Below are 19,377 nucleotides of genomic sequence, written 5' to 3' on the forward strand. Positions count from 1 at the left end.
GTTTGATGTCTGTGTTCTACCAGTGGAGAGTTAGTATGAAATAAGCAGTAAGGTGTGTTCACATATGATTTCTGTCTTGTGGTTTGATGTCTGTGTTCTACCAGTGGAGAGTTAGTATGAAATAAGCAGTAAGGTGTGTTCACATATGATTTGGTAACCTGCAGCACTGTGTTTTTTTATTTTGTTTGAATGTTTTTTTTAAATACTTGTAACTATAAGTGAATGGCAAGTGTGAACTCAGTTTCTGCACACACTCACTTATCTGTGTGCTATAAGATACAGAAATATTAAAGATAAACTTTAGTACTGGTAATGCGATTGAATTGTGAAAGAAAATGTGTGGAAAGGATCAGAAACAGTTGATCATGTAGCATGTAAGTATTGGTGTGCACTGCAAGGTTCTGGAGTCATCAAAATCATAATAAATTTGACCGAGTCTTGGTAAAGTAACAAGCACTCACATAGAAAGCTATATATGGGACAACACACATGGTGTCGGGGCTAGTACTACCTTGATTTCCTTGTCTTTCTATGCTCATTACTCAGCCAGTATACATTTTCTTCCAAAATTGTTTGGCACATGTCATTTATTTGTAATCTTGAACATTCAATGTAAATTTTGTTTGATTCTGTGAGAATTTATTTTTCTTTTTTTACCCAAACTCAACTTTATCTTTAAGAATGCTACGCTTATTTCACCCGAATAGCTTACATGTACTTGTGGCATGTGTGAACGGAGCTTCCATATGTCCATAAGTCATTCCATATTCTTAACCCTTACACCACCATCAAGTTAAGCAGATGTAAGACGAATAGGATTTGTGAGGCAAGTTCATGAGTTATGGTTAAAATTGTTATTTTATCATTTTTCCTTAATGATAAGATAGAATTTAATGGTATGAAAGTTCCAAATTTATGAATTTGTGTTAAATTTGAAGAAGAAAACTATATATATATATTTTTTTTGGGGGGGGGGGAATGGTTTACCTTGCTGCTTCAGTTTTTTTAATTCTTTCTATTGTCATTGGATTGTAAACAAAGCTGTCCTAAAATATAAAACAAATTGCATTTTCCAAGTGAACCGATTATCACAAATTGCATTTTCTATGGGAAATGATTATCACCCTCAAAGGGACTTGGTAACATTGTTCAGATGAGAGATAGTGTTGCTAAGGTAGTGACTTCAATGCTAGATGTACAATTAAAGATAATCTGAAAATTTGAGTGAAAACAGACCATTATTCATGGTACAAATTGGGAAAAACTGATCTGATCGATTCCTTAATTCTCCCAACTATATTATTACAATTTAATTACATTTAGGTGAATGTAAATCGTCACAAAGCAATAAAATGTCTCTACATTCCGTTCCAGACATTTAAGTGTTGACAGACTTTTTATAGCCTGTTTTATGTCTTTTTTTCATGGAAAAACGGTTGGGAAAATTAAAAAATGGTTGGGAGAATTTACTGTTAATCACTGTTAGAGGGTGTCATACATTGACACCTTAAAAAACAAACATAGATATCTTCGTGTTTTGAGAATTTTTTCAGGATTTTTTGCATGTCAGAGGGTTAGTACAGTAGAAGGAATACTATAGTAAGTAACATTTTATACAAAAATTAATAAATTTTTTCATCAACCAACAATGTTACTGACTCACTTTAATTAGCTAACAAGGGAGACCAATTATGCTTCTCATCACTTAAATTATCAGTATTATCAATTATTACTTTTGATTCTTCAATCAATCAATATGAACTTACCTATGAAGGGATCTTAACTTTTACATGAAGTTACAACAGACCTAGCATTAAATGTTTGAAGAGTATAAATGATACCAAGCTGTGACTAGAAAAAAAAGAAGACATTTTAAAATTTCTTTCCTCCTGTGCGCTAGGGTGAGAGAATTCATTCAGACTTTTATCCTTCTTGTACGTCTGGATTTTATCTTAACCTGTAACCTGTCTGGGGATTTCCCTCAAGGCATTCTCGCCAGCGTGTTTCAGGGAGGGGGGGGGGGGGACTGGAGAAGAGATGAAATAAAAAGAGTCAACACCCTCTTTCATCACCGTCATAGAAAGCAGAAAGACTCCCGGGTATAAGCTTCGCGGGAGAATCGCAGAGATCACCTGCAAATTACGCTACAGCTGTCATGTTCCTCCGCGCCCGTCCTCCTACGATAAGCATCTCATCAGGTAACGTGAGATGCGGTGAGACGCGTGGAGGACTTTCACCTCCTGTTCCTTAACACTGGCTGGCAAGATGGGCATCGATGGAGAGAGCGGAGTGTGGTAGATTAGGGGGAAGTGAGGGTTAAACATATGACTTGAAATAGATTGAATGAATTTTCACCATTTGAAAGCAATTTATTTTTCATTTCAAGTGCTTTTTTGATACATGCATGTTTAGATGATATGGTCTCCTTCACACAGTATATGTGGCTCTGCATAGCTAAAAGTACAAGAAATTCAAATGGTATTTTAGAACTAGAATGTCTTAAATGTTGGCCTTTTTAGTGAGATTTTATGCCAAATGTAAGATGAATAGCTCTTTCCTAACAGTGCATGCATGGTTGGTCTCTTTTCCTGTATGTGCTGTTTTGCCATAAGCTGCTCAATCAATTGTTCAATTTCCATTTTGCAAATGATACTTGTTCATGTCTTTGAAAAGCCTGACATGCAATACTTCATTAGAAGCTTTCATTTTTTACTTCTATTTTACCAGAGAAGATTGATCTTTTTTAGCTGCAAAATAAGATTGATTTTTATAATTTAATTAAATCTCTCTGTGACTAATAATTGATTTTCTGTGACATTTAACTTTTTGAGTCAATTACTGTTCTTAAACACACATGGAAACTAATTTTCTCTGATTCTTGATTGAATATTTGTTAATGACATCGTGATGTATTTGTGTTTGATTAAGACAAACATGCTTTTGGCGACAGTTCTCTCAGCACTTCAGACATATCATTAAATGAGCTGCAAATAATGTTTAAGGGTAACAGATTTAGGCGACACATTCTCCCAGTTTGATTATTTCCTTTGGGGTTTTTTTCTTCTCTTTTTTGTTCAGAAAACAAAAACAACATGAACCTGATTTTGCTAGTTATTAATAAAGGTCTTAAATTATCAATAGCAAAATATTCTCCTTAGTGGGAATGTTTATGTTCAGGACAAAAATGTATTTGAGTACCATTTCTAAAATTCTTGGGCATGAGTATTTATTCAGATTTCTATTTGGTTTTGAATATAAAAAGACTTCCATGTTTGTATAGAGATTTTATATAATGTGATATACGCTATATATTGTGATATACGCTTTACAAGAACCGAATATTAAAATTATTTTGGAAGAGAAAAACTTTTAAAGAAATTAATTATTTTACTATTATGACAATTTATTGGTACCATATTCAAAAGAAGAATTAAGATACTGAATCTGTTTGAAACTCTGTATTTATGAGGATCGAATTCAAAATAGCCAGAGTTAAAGAGGTTGCAAGATGATACAACTTTTGCTAGACCTTTAAAGCTATTGGAATATATTTAACAGGAATCCCCTCCCACACTGTTCCCATTCACACTTCTAATAAGAGCACGTTCAATGAGAATGACCCAGGAGAATCCTCCACCTGTATGCTTGGTTTGCTTGCACACTCAAGACACCATCTGTTCAGGGCCAGAAGGGCTTTAACTCTGTGTTAAACTATTGAGTTAACACCCTTCTGGCTCCAAACAGATCACATTGTCCATGTGCTTTTATTTGTTTTTATGTTAGTGTGTCAATGTGTCACTCTACGAACCTCACCGTGGCACTGACTCTCTCTGGGAGTTCACCCGATTGAATGCTTCCTTGAGCAGATGTGTTGTGACATTGCACAAAAGAGCACTGTTTAAAGATACTATGTCCAATTTGCAGGCACCATCAAATTCTGTAGAACTTTGCAGGATTTATTAATATGTCATGTATGTCCTATCTGTGAAATTTAAACGTTGGCAGTGTCCTATTATTCAAATTATGCAAGGAAACTTGCATAAAAGAGGATTTTTTTTTTTTTTTTTTTTTGGGGGGGGGGGGGGTCACAACATTTTTTGATTTGACATTTTGCTCCGTTGGGAGGGGGGGGGGTTAGGTCACCTTTTTAGGTTAGCCATTGGTATATTTGTTTTTTTTTTTTTCAGTACATTTTGGGCCAGTTTAGGGCTGATTTTAACATATTTCTATTGGCCGGGGAGGGGGGGGGCATGTGCCCCCTGTACCCCCCCCCCCCCCCCCCCCCCCGCCACTGTCAACCATTCTGTCTGACAATCATTGAGCAACCTGACACAGTTCTTAATTCTCAAGTGTGAAAGGGGTCCCTTTCCCAGAGATGTGACCAGTTTGACCATTCTGTCTGACCAAGGAGTTAATAACTCCCTGGTCCGACCTGCAATATCCTGTGTAGCAGAGATTCAGATACAGATTGTGGCTTCATTAAGTCAGTTCATTATTGACCTGCCTACCAGACAGCTATTAATTCTCAAGTGTGAAAGGCACCTTTTACCCCAAAGGTGCGGTCTTCGACAGTCCTATCGGTTGATCTGCTAAAAAAAAAAAAGGGTATAAGATAGGCGACTATGCATGCAGATGGTTATCATTTGGAAACCTGTAAATATGGACGTAGATTTCAGATGCAACGATTGTGTGTATTTTATGAGTGTTGTAGCGATTGCAATTCTATTTATTTGTGAAAGGGGTTCCTCTGCCAAAGAGTGACTTTTTCGGTCATTCTGTCTGAAACATTATATCCTGTATGGTGGAGATTGAGATCAGATTCAGATTCAATCATGTCTATTTTGAGCAACCTAAGATAGCTCTTAATGCTCAAGTGTAAAAGGGGGTCCCTTTCCAAGAAGTGTGACCATTTTTACTGTGATGTTTGAATCCTATTTTCCTGTATAGTAGAGATTCAGATCGATACACAAAATAAATATGTGTTCATTTAATCAACTCTATTTTGAGCAACCTAAGATAGCTCTTAGTTCTCGAGTGTGAAAGGGTGGTCCCTTTCCCAGAAATATGACCTGTCTGACTGTGATGTCTGACCTGTAATTTCCTGTGCGGCAGAGATTCAGATACACTCGATAAATATTGGTTCATTAAATTAACCCTCACAGCTTTGCTCATTCATTACTACCCTCATCCATCCTTATTACAGCACCGAAAACAAATGAGATGAAATGGTATGATTTTCAGATAAGACTCAACCAAGTTTCTACTCTCCTCTATAACATTAGTCATAATCTTCTTTTTTTTAAATCAAAAGAGAAACAAATGAAATATTTAATTGCTGTAGAAAGTAAAACACAATATGAAAACATGCTGAATAATGTCAATGTCATGATAATTATGCAGAAAGACTCATTAACTTCTAATTTTGCTGCAAAAGAATGCTGATATGAGTCGCATGCTTGTAATAATAGATTTGAATTGTTGATAGTTGAAATTTGTTGAAATGTCAAGAAATGAAGAACAAAGTGAACCAAGAAGAATGAGCTGCAAATTATAATTTTGATAATGGTCTTTAGAGGAGAAAAAAACTCCTTATTTTTTTGTGGAAATATTTACGTTGAATGTTAGGCTTCTTGGGATTAATTTCAATTTGTATTAAAAAAAAGTTTGCTCACACCCAGTAAATAAAGACTATTAGCTTGATCCTGTAATTAAAAAAAAAGTCAGAAAAAAAAGACTTTCTATCTAACAGTCATCTTCTATCAAATATGGAAAATAATATCTTCCAAAAATTGAGAGAATATTGTGCCCGTATCATATCTGGCAATCACCATGACTTTTGACTGCAGACATTTAATCTCTTTTTTGATATGAGAGAGTATTATGATATATGATGCACAAAATGATCAATAGCGACATTTCTTGATTGGCAATATATCATCTTATCAGAAAAAAATATCTAGTTGCGGGAAAAAAAGGAGATCTGGGAGCGATGAGAGAGTGAGTAGTCAACTATTTTTGACAGTCATGTGTTACATTCATGTGAAGATTTATAACTGTGATATTTCCTTCGCTGTTTATGTTTGCATGTGTTTACAAATTTGCTCTCAATTGTTGCCATATAAGATGCTTTGATCCTGTATCAGCAGCATATCTAGTAAAGGGAGGAGACGAACCATACCGCCCCCCCCCCCATTTGTGCCCCCAAATAAAAATGATATTTTAAATCATTTCTCAGCATTCTTTAAAGCCCCACTGCACTACTTATAGCTACTTGCGCCCTCTAGCAAACAATGCCTAATTCGTGACCATTGGCCCCCCCCCCCCATGGTCCTCTCTTTCTTATGTTAATTGAGAGCTGATTAGATGAGATAACCACCTGTCGGTGACCATGCAGGGAGATCTAATCTCTCCTGGCAAAACTAGTGCAGAGGGGCTTTAAATAAAAATCAAACCTTATAAATGAAAGCAGTAAAATCATAGAAGCAAAACGGGGAAAGTTTGAATGAAATCACCACCCAAAGAGAAAGAAAGAAAGTAATTAATTGTTCAAAGTCGTAATCACTATATGTGGGCACTTCAAATTCGCTAAACCAGTAATTCTTGACAACTTTCCCATTTGTTTCAACACACAAAATTACTAAAATGTCACTCTCTCAAAATATTTGACTCAGGATGGTCATTTCTTTTTAGATGATCGACTTATGATAATAATGCTCTCCATAATATATTTTGATAAGTGCCCCGAGAGATAGGGTATTCTTTAGGAGAAAAACAGAAATCGATGATAATTTGTTTTTGGATTTGGACTAAAATCTCTAGAAACATCAGTTCATCAAATCCATGATGATGTGCTGGTAATGCAAAGCTTCAGAATTCATACTCTGTTAAACACTTTCTCATCGATGGATGCAGGCTGGGAGGAACTCTTTCTATCTCAAATCTGGGATTACTTTTGATTCATTTATTGAGTTATATTTCACGCTTGTTTGAGTAGTGTTCTACAGATTCGTCTTAGATTCGTCTTGCTCCACAGTAAAGGGGAATTCTCCTCCTTCTTCTTTCTGTATCTTGCATTCTTTCTGTATATCCTTCATCTTTGATCCTTTATTATCGTCTAAGCCTTGGCTTTATTTGTATGCATTGACTTTGTGATTGGATTCCAATCCGCTATCAACCATGCATGGATTCGAAGTAAAGACTCCTGACAAGATTCTCATTTATTATTGTGAGAGGGAAGAATATGATTATCATAACCACCATCCAGTCTAGATACTGTAGGTAAATGAATCTGATTACAGGCATTGTTTAACAATGCCATATCTGAGATGCATGGCCCTACGTGTTATCAGTGTCTGCGATAGGGTGTAATGTTGAAGCCCTAACAAAATTGCGTTTCAAAATGATCATGAAGTGCTTTAAAAAGTAAAAATCTTTGCATGACCGGTTTTACCATACTCATTTTCCCCAGTAGACTGTAGTGTTATAAAAAATCGTTGGGGAAACGGTTTTTGAAATTTCAAATTCCAATCATAAATATCTTGATAATCAAACATCCGATTGGCTTGTAAAATTCATAGGATTCATTTCTGACCTACAGGTTTATAATTATGATTGAAGCATGAGCTAAATCCAGGATTTTGTTTAGAATCAGAGACAAAGTTACCCAATACCTTTAATAAAGATATGGTTGAATACGGTACTTGTCAAGCAATCGCAAACTGTCTATATTACAGTAAACAACAGAATTATTCATACCCCTTGAAAACTTGATATTTTTTTCCCTTTTTTTCTTCGTTACTCCAAAATTAAAGGTGCACTGGCTGAATTAGTTAAGTGCCTTTGTTGAATACTTTAAATGTAAGCTTTAATATGTCACATTCTCAAGAAACATACATAGGGACAAATGAATTTTTCACATACTTGAACAATTATAAAACTTGGTAAGGGTATGAATAATTTAGTTGTTAACTGTAGAAGTAGTTTTGAATGGTTTGATATGTTGTAAATAGGAATAATTGTGATTAGTATCTTTAAAGTTATCAACAGGTGGCACATAAAAAAAAAATCACAAATTCATTTATGAGAAAGTCATAAAATAGTGAATCTGACTTAAAAAATAAATGTATTAACCTGCACTTGCTACTCTCCACCCAGGTGTCAAATGGGTACCTGGTAGGATGCGGCCGTCATTGTTGGTCAAACAGCTTGTGAGCGTCAAGTAACGCCCGGCTGGAATGCTCCCCAGGGAGTGGAGATTGTGCACATAGTGTGTGCGGGCAAGCACTGAATTCAATGACCGGGGTAATAGTATATTTGTAAAGTGCTTAGGGGCATTTGTATTAAGCGCTGTATAAAAATTTAATATTATTATTATTATTATTTACACTTAACCCTTAAAACTTGAAGATGTTTCATGCAGTGCAAACATTTAAAGGGTATTTTCTTTAAAAAATGAGGTAAGTTAAGAGAATTTATTTCTTGATCCCATCATCTTTTACCAGTACCTGTAAGTCCCGATTTCAAGAGCCTCGATGAATTTCCTGATTTATGTAAGGAAATTCAGCCACGACATAAACACCCTTGTTTGTTGTCCAATTTTGTACTGATGTTCATGCCATGTTTATGTATCCCTTCTCATCTATTATTGAAATAGCAGGAAAGCTATAACTGTCTTGTACTTGTTCTATTCTATCTCTTTTCTCCTATTTCATCTCATGAATATTTTAACACCACGACGTTGTGATCTTGTGTGTCCCAGGCGGCTTTTGATAAAGATTATACTGGTTTACAAACTTCATCTTGTTTAACTAACCAGGGGGGTGTTTCACAAAGATCCTCAGTTGAAGTTATCTCTAAGTTGGACTTAACAATTATAAAAAGCCGCTAGCATCTATGAAAATATTTGTAAAAGTTATTTTATAAGGCAAAAATGTTGATTCAAATCATTCATATTTTCTATTATCATGGGAGATTTCATGTTCTTGATGTGGAATTTATAAAAAGTCTAAAATACTTGAATTTTCACTGTTCAATTTATTCTAATTTAAGGCTACAAATAGCTCTCCATAATTTCTAAGTCCAACTTAGAGTTAAGTTCGACTTAGGATCTTTGTGAAACACCCCCTGGTTAGTTAAACAAGATGAAGTTTGTAAGCCAGTATAATCTTTATCAAAAGCCGTCTGGGACAAGATCATAACGTTGTTGTGTTAAAATATTCATGAGATGAAAGAGGAGAAAAGAGACATTTTATTCTTTCCCTTGACCCTTGATCCATTTGTTTTGCAGGGAACGATGTTGCTCCAGTCAGGGAACATCTCAGCACGCTGGAAGACATCCAAGGTCTGGAGCCCGGAGCCAGAGAAGCTTTGGAGATGCTGCAACAGGTCTTTGTTGCCATGACGACCGAGGTGATGCTGGATGACACCGATCCCCAGAGCATGAGTTCGGGAGGAGGGATTCCACTGGATTGAAACCCTGTTTACATTGCCATCTTAATTGGTTCTCTCTGTCTCCAAAACTAATTTTGCAAGATGTGTTTCCTCTGATGGGCACTTTTACATTTGATGTGACCCTGTTTATAGTTGAAATACTACTCTTTGCACTAGGGATCTGGATTAGCATTTGAGGGTCTGTAAATCATGGGCTCCGTGTTGAAAGTATTACATTTTATAGGTCCAGAATTAGAATTTGAGGGGGGAGGGGGGAGGCTCACAGTGATGTTACATATATTCATTATTCATGGGAAATAATCAACCATTTTTAGTCCAAACACGTAGTTCAACACATCTCATTCTTGGATGGGATTTGCCACTACGGCACAGAAGGGTTTAAAAAGTGCAAGGACTTCTGGGTTATAATATATCGAATGCAAGATTAAAATGATTGTGTATGTCTCTGAAAGGCTTAGGAATATGGATTATGTTCCTGATGAGCTTAACTTCATAGGACAGTGTTTTGATATATGTCTTATGTGCAGTACTTAAAACAATAAAAACTATTCCCCAATCCCTCTCTCTCTCCCTCTCTCCCTCTCTCTCCCTCTCTCCCCCTCTCTCCCTCTCTCCCCCTCTCTCCCTCTCTCCCCCTCTCCCCCTCTCCCCATCTTTCTCTCTCACTCTCTCTCTCTCTCTCTCTCTCTCTCCCTCTCTCTCTCTCTCTCTTTATTCAGTAGTATTGTTGCTACCCTCTATTCTGTTGCTACTCCTTATACTGTTGCTACTCCTTATACTGTTTTATTGTTAAAATGAAGGTAAAGATGGATTAACATTGTGATTTAAATTTTAATTAATTCTTGAGTTAAAGAACCCTCTCTCACTTGCTCTCTCTCCCCCCTTGTGCTATCAAAGACTTCTCATTCTTTCATTTATTACATGTCTGTTGAGACTACAATAATGATTTACATGCAATGATGTGAGAACTTTCTTTCTTAGTAAGGGAACAGCTGCTATGCAATGTTGACATTTTTGTTCCATGCATTTGCGCTTTATATGTGTCTGCGCCTAGAAGAGCAAGCCACACAACATCAATATGTAAGTTGCGATGATGATGATACTTATACTGTTTTCGAAACAAAATAATCAGCATTCAGTATGTGGAAACCAAAATTTTATGTATTCCTTATTCTTTTGTGTTACTCCATTTTTCCATTCAACTATACTGTAAAAAGAGAAAGTTTGTGTGAAGTGCGGAAAGCAGTATTTCAATTCATTCATTTTATAGCATGGGTATCTGGAAAGCCTCTGGTTGTGTACTATTTAAATTATCTATCAGAGGGTTGTAGATTTGTGTCTTAAGTTTGAGGGAATGTGAAAGACTAAGCTCTGAAATTTAAAAGAAGTGACCAAATGATTCTTTGCCACTATGCATGTACTTAACATGTCAAACACAGAGCCTGAGATAAATTGGGCTGAAGTCTTTGGGAAATGTGTGTTATATCAAATTAAAAACATATCTTAAGGGTAAATGGTGTAAAGCAATGTTATTTCAGGATACTAATGTGAGCATGTCGAATTTATGATCTACTTGTTCCGTCCAGTGTGTTAGCTTTGATGTGTGTTATTTTTGGAGGTACAATTTCTTCAGTTGATGTGGCAAAGTGTAAACAAAAAGATTGCTTGGAACTCAGCTATACTGTTATGAATATGCAAATTATTGGATTGGAATATGTTAATTCCAAGGGAATATTTAAATTCCAAGGGAATATGTTAATTCCAAGAGATGACGTGTTGTTAGATGATCAAGCTAATAAACCACAAATCAAAGGTAACAAATCGTCCGATTTCGTCTTGATTTTCGAATGTATTAATTTAATTCTAAGTCGTTGTAGGGGAATATGTAATCTAATTGATACTAGTACATCTAGACAATTAATTTGTAAATTTCTAAAATCTAGTAAAAATATTGACCACCAGTACACAGGATCTCAAAATGAACTGATTTATGCAATAATGCCTTTGTCATACTTCAGTCATCACCCTTGTGAAAAGCGGGGGCTGTCAAATTTAGGTCCAAATTCTGAAGTTCAAGTCCATTAACTAAACTGAATATATATTTCAATTACTCTTCTCAGTACAAGGATACCGATTTATCATCAGCAAACGATGCATTTAATTAGGTTTTGTTTAAATTTGTTGGTATAAGAACGTTATTTGTCATAATTCAGAAATGTGACGTTAGTTTCTGTAGAATATCTAAGTACATCCTCCAAGAGGTGTATAATGTCAATAGATTTTCATAACCTATTTAGTTGAAGAGTGCTGCAGATTTTCTTTATTATAAATTGAATTTATCAAACGAATAAAATAAACGTGACTGTATTATTATCCATTTGTTTTTAATGAGCATGTGATATTTCCAAGTACCTTAGGTAACTAAGTTATGGGAAAGAGAGACAATGCGAAAGAGACAATAACAGACAGACAGATAGATGGACACACATGGGCTAAGAGAGCGAGAGAGAGAGATAGTTTATGGAGATAGAGAGTGAGAGGGATAGGGAGAGATAGGGAGATAGAGAGTGAAGAGCGGGGGGGGGGTGGTAAAGAGGAATAAATTGATAGAGAAAAAGAGTCAAGAAGGGAGAGAAATTTGCATGTAGGATACTTTTCATTTGCGATCATTAGAAGAAAAAAAATTGAAAGCTACAGGCATTGAGAGAGGCCAATTTTGAAGGGAACACATAATTATAAATACAAAAGATAATTAGTGCACCAAAGAGGAGAACTGTATCAGGAGGAAGTATTTAAGACCCCAGTCACCCCGACATTCAGTAGCGGTTCTAGAGGAGGCAAAGAGAGGGGCATAACACCCCCCCCCCCTCCTCCCAATCCCAAAATTCTAAGATGGGCACATGTCGATTTGGAGTCGGTTCGGTGGATTAATTGTGTTAGGAGCAGAAAAAACGGGAATATGGTATGTTACGCTCAGAAGGATAATTTGCGAAGGAAAAGTGATAGGAAGGAAGGAGAAAAGTGGGTGTGAATCCATACTATTGATTATCAAATGGCCAATGTCACGTAGCCTTGAACTTGAATCCATGCTTTGCCCCAGTCATGCACTCCCCAGGTCGTAAAGCTGACGTCAGGAAAAACACATATTTCATTTTGATCCAGAAGGAAAACGTGCAAGAATAGCTAGTAAAGAGAATTAAAGTAATGGGTAGTCGACGATGAAGAAGATGAAGAAGAAGAAGAAGGAAATTGATAATGATAATTGTAATACAAAAACAAGAGAAAAAATAATAATGCGGAGAAGAAGAAGAAGATCAACAGATACAGAGAAAGAGGGAGAGAGAGAGAGAGAGAGGGAGAGAGGGTGAGAGATAATGGGGGAGAAAGAGAAATGCAGTATAGAGAAGGGGTGAGAGAACAAGTGGCAGCAAGAATTTATTTATCGCATCTCCCCCATCTCACGTCTCTCCACATCTATCTCCCACTGCGATCATTGGGGGAACAATATAAGAAAGATTTGTTTTATTATATCTCATCACATTATATCAAATACAGTAACTTTATAAACAAAAAATAATATTGGTTAGTTTATCTAGGGTCTGGATAAGATGCAAGGGAGATAAGAAGAGAGAGAGGGGAGGGAGGGGGAGAGAGAGAAAGAGAGAGAGAGAGAGGAGAGGGGGGTAGAAAGGGAAAGAGAACAAACAAGCGTGCACTCTGAATGAAGGCACCAAGACCCACACGACTCACTACGAACCCCTCTACACACCACTATCCCAGGCACCCCCCCTCCCTCATCACCACACCCCCGTATCAGAATCCCAATAGATCCATGACGAGAAGAGACGAAACAACGCCAAACTTCCCTCCACCGTATATTGATCATCACGCCAGGAAAGATGTCATATCCCTCATCATTTTCTCCCTCTTTATAATACCCCCTCATGATCATCCCAATCCCATATCCCTCAACTGACGTCATGTGGGCATTATACTCATTAGACCGGCCTTTCTTCTCTCCTTACTATATCGAGCTTAGAGACAAACCCGGTCCTAGGATTTGCTGAAATCGCTGGGGTGTTTTAAATGGGGCTCGGAAATTCATATCCATGATTTCGTCAATCCTTAACTAAGGAGTCGTATTTCTTGGTGCTCAAGTTTTCTCATTCGTCTTGTCGCTGGATGCGGTATATTGAAGATGGAGATGGATGAAAATAGACGCAAATGGATAGAAAGCGAAAGGAAAGAGAAAAAGAAAAGGAGAGGGAATTGAGCAGGGGAAAAAGAAGGAATCAAAAACCGGAAACAGAAGAAAAAACGAATAAAGGAAGGATCCATGATGGCAAAATATCATTCTCTTCAAGCACGATGGCCAAGATAGGAAACAGTTTGTTCATTTAGGTTTTTTTTTTAACGCGATAGAATAAAAAGTCATCGGTAAATTATAGAAGTCACTAAACATCAATCACTAGCATAAAATATGAAGAATCTTTTAATTAGCAAATATCTTTACTGTTCTTTAGATCGAGATTGAAATGTATAGGGCCGGGAAGATGGGGGAAGAGGGGGGGGGGGGGTGTGTGAACAGGGGCGTACTATGTGATTTTGTGATGGAAACGCAATTTTCATTACAGACCTAATATTTATTCGTTTTTGTTTAAGAAAATGATGTGGTTTCATGAATCCCGTTTACTCAATCCAGGATGATGGAGGGGAGGGGGGGGGGGGGGAGGGGTCGGCATGGTAACATATCGGAGGTGGGGTGGGGGAGGAGAGGTGCTAAGGCAATGTGCCAATGGATGTCAACGAATGTATGGGCAAAACACCTGCTTGTGATGGTTGAAGAGCGAAGAAAGCGAGCGAATAGGTATAAAGTTGGTTATTAGGTATAATACTTGACCAATTTAATAGTTGACACAATTTTATTTCACAAGAGGGACTTATACTTTAGCATACAAATACTGCTTTTCAATGCAGTGGCGGATCCAGGGGGGGGGGGGGGGCCCGGGGGGCCCGGGCCCCCCCCCCTTGAGAAAAAAATCATGTAAAATCACGTGATTTTTACCTTTTTTGGGGGTTGGGCCCCCCCCCTGGCGCTCAAGGGGGGGGTGCAAATTGAAATTTTTTTGAGGATCAAAAAAAAAAAATGCGCTCACTACCCCCCCCCCCCCCCCCCCCCCCCCCCCCCCCCCCCCCCCCCCCCCCCCCCACTGAGCGACTTTTCGGTCGGCGCGTTTTTCAAATTTTCGGGAGCAAAAAAAAAAAAAAATAAAAAAAAAATAAATAAAAAAAAATTGAGGATCAAAAAAAAAAAAATGTGCTCACTACCCCCCCCCCCACTGAGCGACTTTTCGGTCGGCGCGATTTTCAAATTTTCGGGAGCAAAAAAAAAAAAAAAGTTGGGCCCCCTCCCCTAAGAAATCCTGGATCCGCGCCTGTTTCAATGTGCCTCTTTTAAATATATATCACTTCTATTGTTTATGAGTTATTAAATGTCACATGTATATCTTTTCCATTTATTCATTGTTTTCTAAATAAAACATCAAAATGAACCACATTATAATTGTGTAGAAACATGCCTTTTTATTTCAAATATTTATAACACGTAATTGCTTTTTTAAACCTCATTAGTACAACTCGGTCATATGCCTTTTTCACACTTTTCTTAATCTCCTTTGTCTCCATCATAAATGATGCTTAATGCGTTCGTTTATTTAGAGCAAGGTCGATGGCATTAGAGCGGAAAATTTCCAGAAAAATCTTATAGTACTTTAAAATCGTTCATGAAGTTTTAAAATACTATTTGATGATTATTGACCCTAATACAAGATTGGATGACCCTTATGTAATAATCTAATTCATACAACACACTTTGCGAGGATCGGATGCATGGGGCTCCCTTTTTTGTTTTATGGGTTGCATTAAATAGTAACTGCCCCCTCCCCCCCCCCCCCCCCAAAAAAAAAAGAGGAAAAAAAACACCAAACAGAGGGGAATACGGGCTAGAAATCATTTCCGCGTAGGATCAACGAAATAGAAACATCAATGCAAAACAATCTCGATCGGAATGCAAGGATTTGTCAAGAATGACATCGGATCTGATTAAGCCGACCAAAATGCTGTCCTTGTCTTGATGTTTTCCCAGCGGACCGCGCTAAAACCCAAGTCACACAAATCCTCTAAAATCCCATACGTCGTCTTCTGTTTCGGGTACTGTCCCCGACCCAATCTTTTGATCGTGGAAATTCACCGCGGCGGTTGATTTCGATTCCGCGTGCCAAAACACATTTGCTTGTTCGTGTAATGTGTCACGATATTTTTTGTTTTGTTATCTATCCCGCCTTTTTTTCTTCCTTGAAGCATTCCGTGTCATCTTAATGGCCGTGTTTGTACGATCGCATTTCCCCGTTAGTTTCCATCTTGTTCAAAAGTTCTATCAAATAAGACTTTAATGACTCGTTTTCAACAAAATAATACTAGCCTGATAGGAGGGGGGGGGGGGGGGGGGGGGGGTAAGAGGACATATTTTGTTGGGGGGTCCCATAAATTTCGATCGATATTTCGTTTCGTTTGGGGGGGGGGGTAAGAGGACATATTTTGTTGGGGGGTCCCATAAATTTCGATCGATATTTCGTTTCGTTTGGGGGGGGGGGGGGGGGTAAGGTCAGCTTTTTAGGGTCACTCATTACCATTATTATTTTTATTTTTTTAATTAAAACAAAAACAAAGGGGGAGAGGGGGTTACTCAAAAGCACACACATAAAAAAGGCAAAGGGGGGGGGGGGGGTTCACCCCCCTGCGTACACGTCTGGTTATTGATATTATTAATTTAATATTTCAAAGAACAATAATGATCGTTATAATGTCAGTTTTAAAGTCAAGCTACTAGCTGTAGAAAATAATAGATAAAGGAAATAAAAGGTAGAAAAGTGCAGCCACATTTTCCATAATTTTATCAAACGAATTTGTTTTCACTGGCTGCCTACCGGAGCAACAAACAGAATTGACAAAAGACTTAACTCCGTTTCGTTGACAATCAGCCGTAGACGAAAGACTTAATGCATTGCTGATTGTCAACGAAAAGGAGTTAAGTCTTTTGTCGATTCTGCTTGTTGCTCCGGCAGGCAGCCAGTGAAAAAGAATTCGTTCAATAAAATTATGAAATGCAGGCACTACTTTAAACAAACAGAACTTTGTTATTCCTAGCTCATTTGTCCTGACTGAGGTGTCATATGAAAGGGCAGAAACACAACTTTCTAGAAATGTGATTTATTCTTTGAAATTCAGATACCATCCGCCAAATGACTTTTTGGTTTCCTCTCTTCAAAATCATCTCAATCACTCATGCGTGAAATATGCGTCATATGAGTTGCAGCAAATGAAAGAGGAGGATATAAGCTTTACAAATATGTGTCATTTTTTACTTATAAATATGATTAAATTATGATGAAACATCGATAATTCTCGGTTTCGTTTTTTTCTGGGCTGACGCACTGTATAACAAGGCCACACAGAAAGTAAACGATTTGGGGCGACAGTTCGTCTCTCACGAAAGTTTTCTTTTCCGCTCAGATTGCTTCTCTCAATTTTCCTCCTTCATCTATTGATTAACATTCAATCGAGGGGGAGAGGGGGGGGGCATGGTAACCCATGCACCCCCCCCCCGTAGCTGCGCTATTGCTTGTCCTTGAATGAGCATTTCATGTCATCTGAGCAACATTGCTTGGGCTGCGGGTGGCAATGGAACTAAATAATACCCCTCGCTTTATTTTGATTTCCTTGGGGCATGTACGATAAGTGTTGGTAGCATCAATATCTTATCACAGAATCTCAGTTTTCTTCATGGCTTTTCGGTAGAAAATATTTTACAGCGCGCAGCTCAGGTCACCAATCTATCAAGATTTGTGTATCAAATCACTCTGCATATAAGAATCAATTAGTTGTTTTAACATCTTCAAACTTTAACTTAGGAAAGTATGTAAGTTAAACTCTCATCGTATCAATGGCACATATTAAAGCCTGGTATGGTTAAATATTAGGAATAGTGTCAGGAAGACATCGAGGGTTAGTTGTCTGACTAAAATGCATAAGGTCGAGCTGGTAAGAAACCAGATCCGGCCATGCATGTGAAATGACTTTAAATGTTATCATTCGTAAGAAAAAATACACAGATTTTGTATTTGTTGTTACGTCATAATAGCTAAAACCTCACGCATCATGCATATGCATGATCTGATTAAAAGTACGCGTATATATAATTTGCATAGTTGACAAGATCTGTGTTGAAGTCTGGACGTCTTTTTGTCAGATTTATGTCGCGAATCTGAGTGACTAATGATGTCTTTGCTCCTTTTTCTTTGTATTTTGGGCATCAAAAAGTCGGAAGGAAAAATACGAGAGGGTTCCATCAACAATTACAAGGTAACTAGACCAGAAAAAGCCAATAAAGTTAGACACTACCCTGGCAGGTAATTTTAGCGGACCCCATCCGACGTGTCGCCTGCGCTGCGCTGTGCGTGCCTGTCCAATGTGCCTAGCCTGTGGTCTAGTCTTCAGCTGGCCTTGAATAAGGCTTCACTGCACTGGCCACTGCAAGCTCTCTTCACCTACTCTTCTCTCTGTCTCTCACTAGTACTAGGCCTAGATGATAATCTAGTATCACTTTGTTAAGTTTCTATCACTTATACTCAGTTAGTAATAATAGTTTAAAGACGGCTCAGTGTGTCACTAAATAGTAAATGTTACTGTTACTTGTTAGGCCTAGACTAGATAAAGATTGAGGATGGTGACTGATGACATTCACTGATGTCTGAACTCTGATGATACACAGCTTGATGGGTGATGGTGATGTCTGATGATGATGATGATGATGATGATGATGATGATGATGATGGTAGGCCTAGTGCAGTGGGGGTGATGGTGAGGATGATTGTGACAGTGACAATAATGATGGTGATGAGTTGATAATGGTAGATCTAGACTCTATATGATAAATAATGCAGAGATTGATGATGATGAAGATGATAATACTTAATAGAAGACAATGATTAATGAATGAAGTCCCTGCCCCAGTCCCAGAGCCAGGCCAAGCTTAATGAAATTTTTAAATCTTAAACGTTTTATTACTTTTAATGAAAAAGCTTTTTAAAGTTTTATTTATGGGCCAGATAGTGACCTAGAATTTGGAAAATAGCAGATCCCTAACAAATTGGATGTAGCTTGGATGGGTGTTATAAAACTCAAACCTCTTCACTTTCTCTTAGTTTTAATATCATCATTAGATCCAGTCTATTTAAAATCTAGACATAGATCTAGGTCTATATAGATCTAGATCAATAGTCAAACGTTAAAGTTCTGGGATGACCCTAGACCATGTAGACCTAGTCTAGACTCAATATCTAGGATGGTAGAAAATGTTAAATCTTTGTTGTTGAAATTTCACTTTGACTCTAACATTTCCTGAAGCAATAGATCTAGAACTTGATTCTAGGTCTATATTTAGACATAGATCTAGACTATATAATGTTAGAAATGTATATTATCTGAATCTAGAACAACAGTTACACAGGTGTTTATCAAGATGTCAAAATGTCTTTTGTCATTTTTTTGTTCTTATTCATCCCAGAATACTGTTTTCCTGGAGTCATTTGCATATGGAACTGACAATGTTAACTTCCTGCAATTCAAGTTTTTCTTCCCTTCTGTAAGTAGCCCTTTCTAATAATCATTGCCACATGGCATATATACTGTATTGAGATAATTGATACCTCAAAAGCTTGTACTGATATTGGTAGACTTGCATGTAATTATTTAGTTGACTATTTGTTGATAACATGCTTAAATTGCATGTTTAGGTATGTAATATGAAAGTGCTACATGTAAATGATGTTGATGCATTTCAGAAATAAAGTTGCTAAACTCCCAAAC

At 37.3% G+C, this 19,377-nt stretch overlaps 1 protein-coding gene across 1 annotated transcript in view; it reads left to right on the forward strand.

Moving 5' to 3' along the window:
- LOC115920197 (HEAT repeat-containing protein 6-like) overlaps positions 1-10,042 on the forward strand; it is a 43,889-nt gene extending 33,847 nt beyond the window's left edge. Inside the window, exon 8 of the mRNA XM_030975381.1 lies at positions 9,287-10,042. Coding sequence (XP_030831241.1) covers positions 9,287-9,471 — 185 coding nt within the window. The 3' untranslated portion in view covers positions 9,472-10,042. The remainder of the gene's footprint in view (positions 1-9,286) is intronic.
- Positions 10,043-19,377: the final 9,335 nt, after the last annotated feature.

Source organism: Strongylocentrotus purpuratus, unplaced genomic scaffold, assembly GCF_000002235.5.
Source record: "Strongylocentrotus purpuratus isolate Spur 01 unplaced genomic scaffold, Spur_5.0 spur5_contig_867, whole genome shotgun sequence".
NCBI lineage: Eukaryota > Metazoa > Echinodermata > Echinoidea > Camarodonta > Strongylocentrotidae > Strongylocentrotus > Strongylocentrotus purpuratus.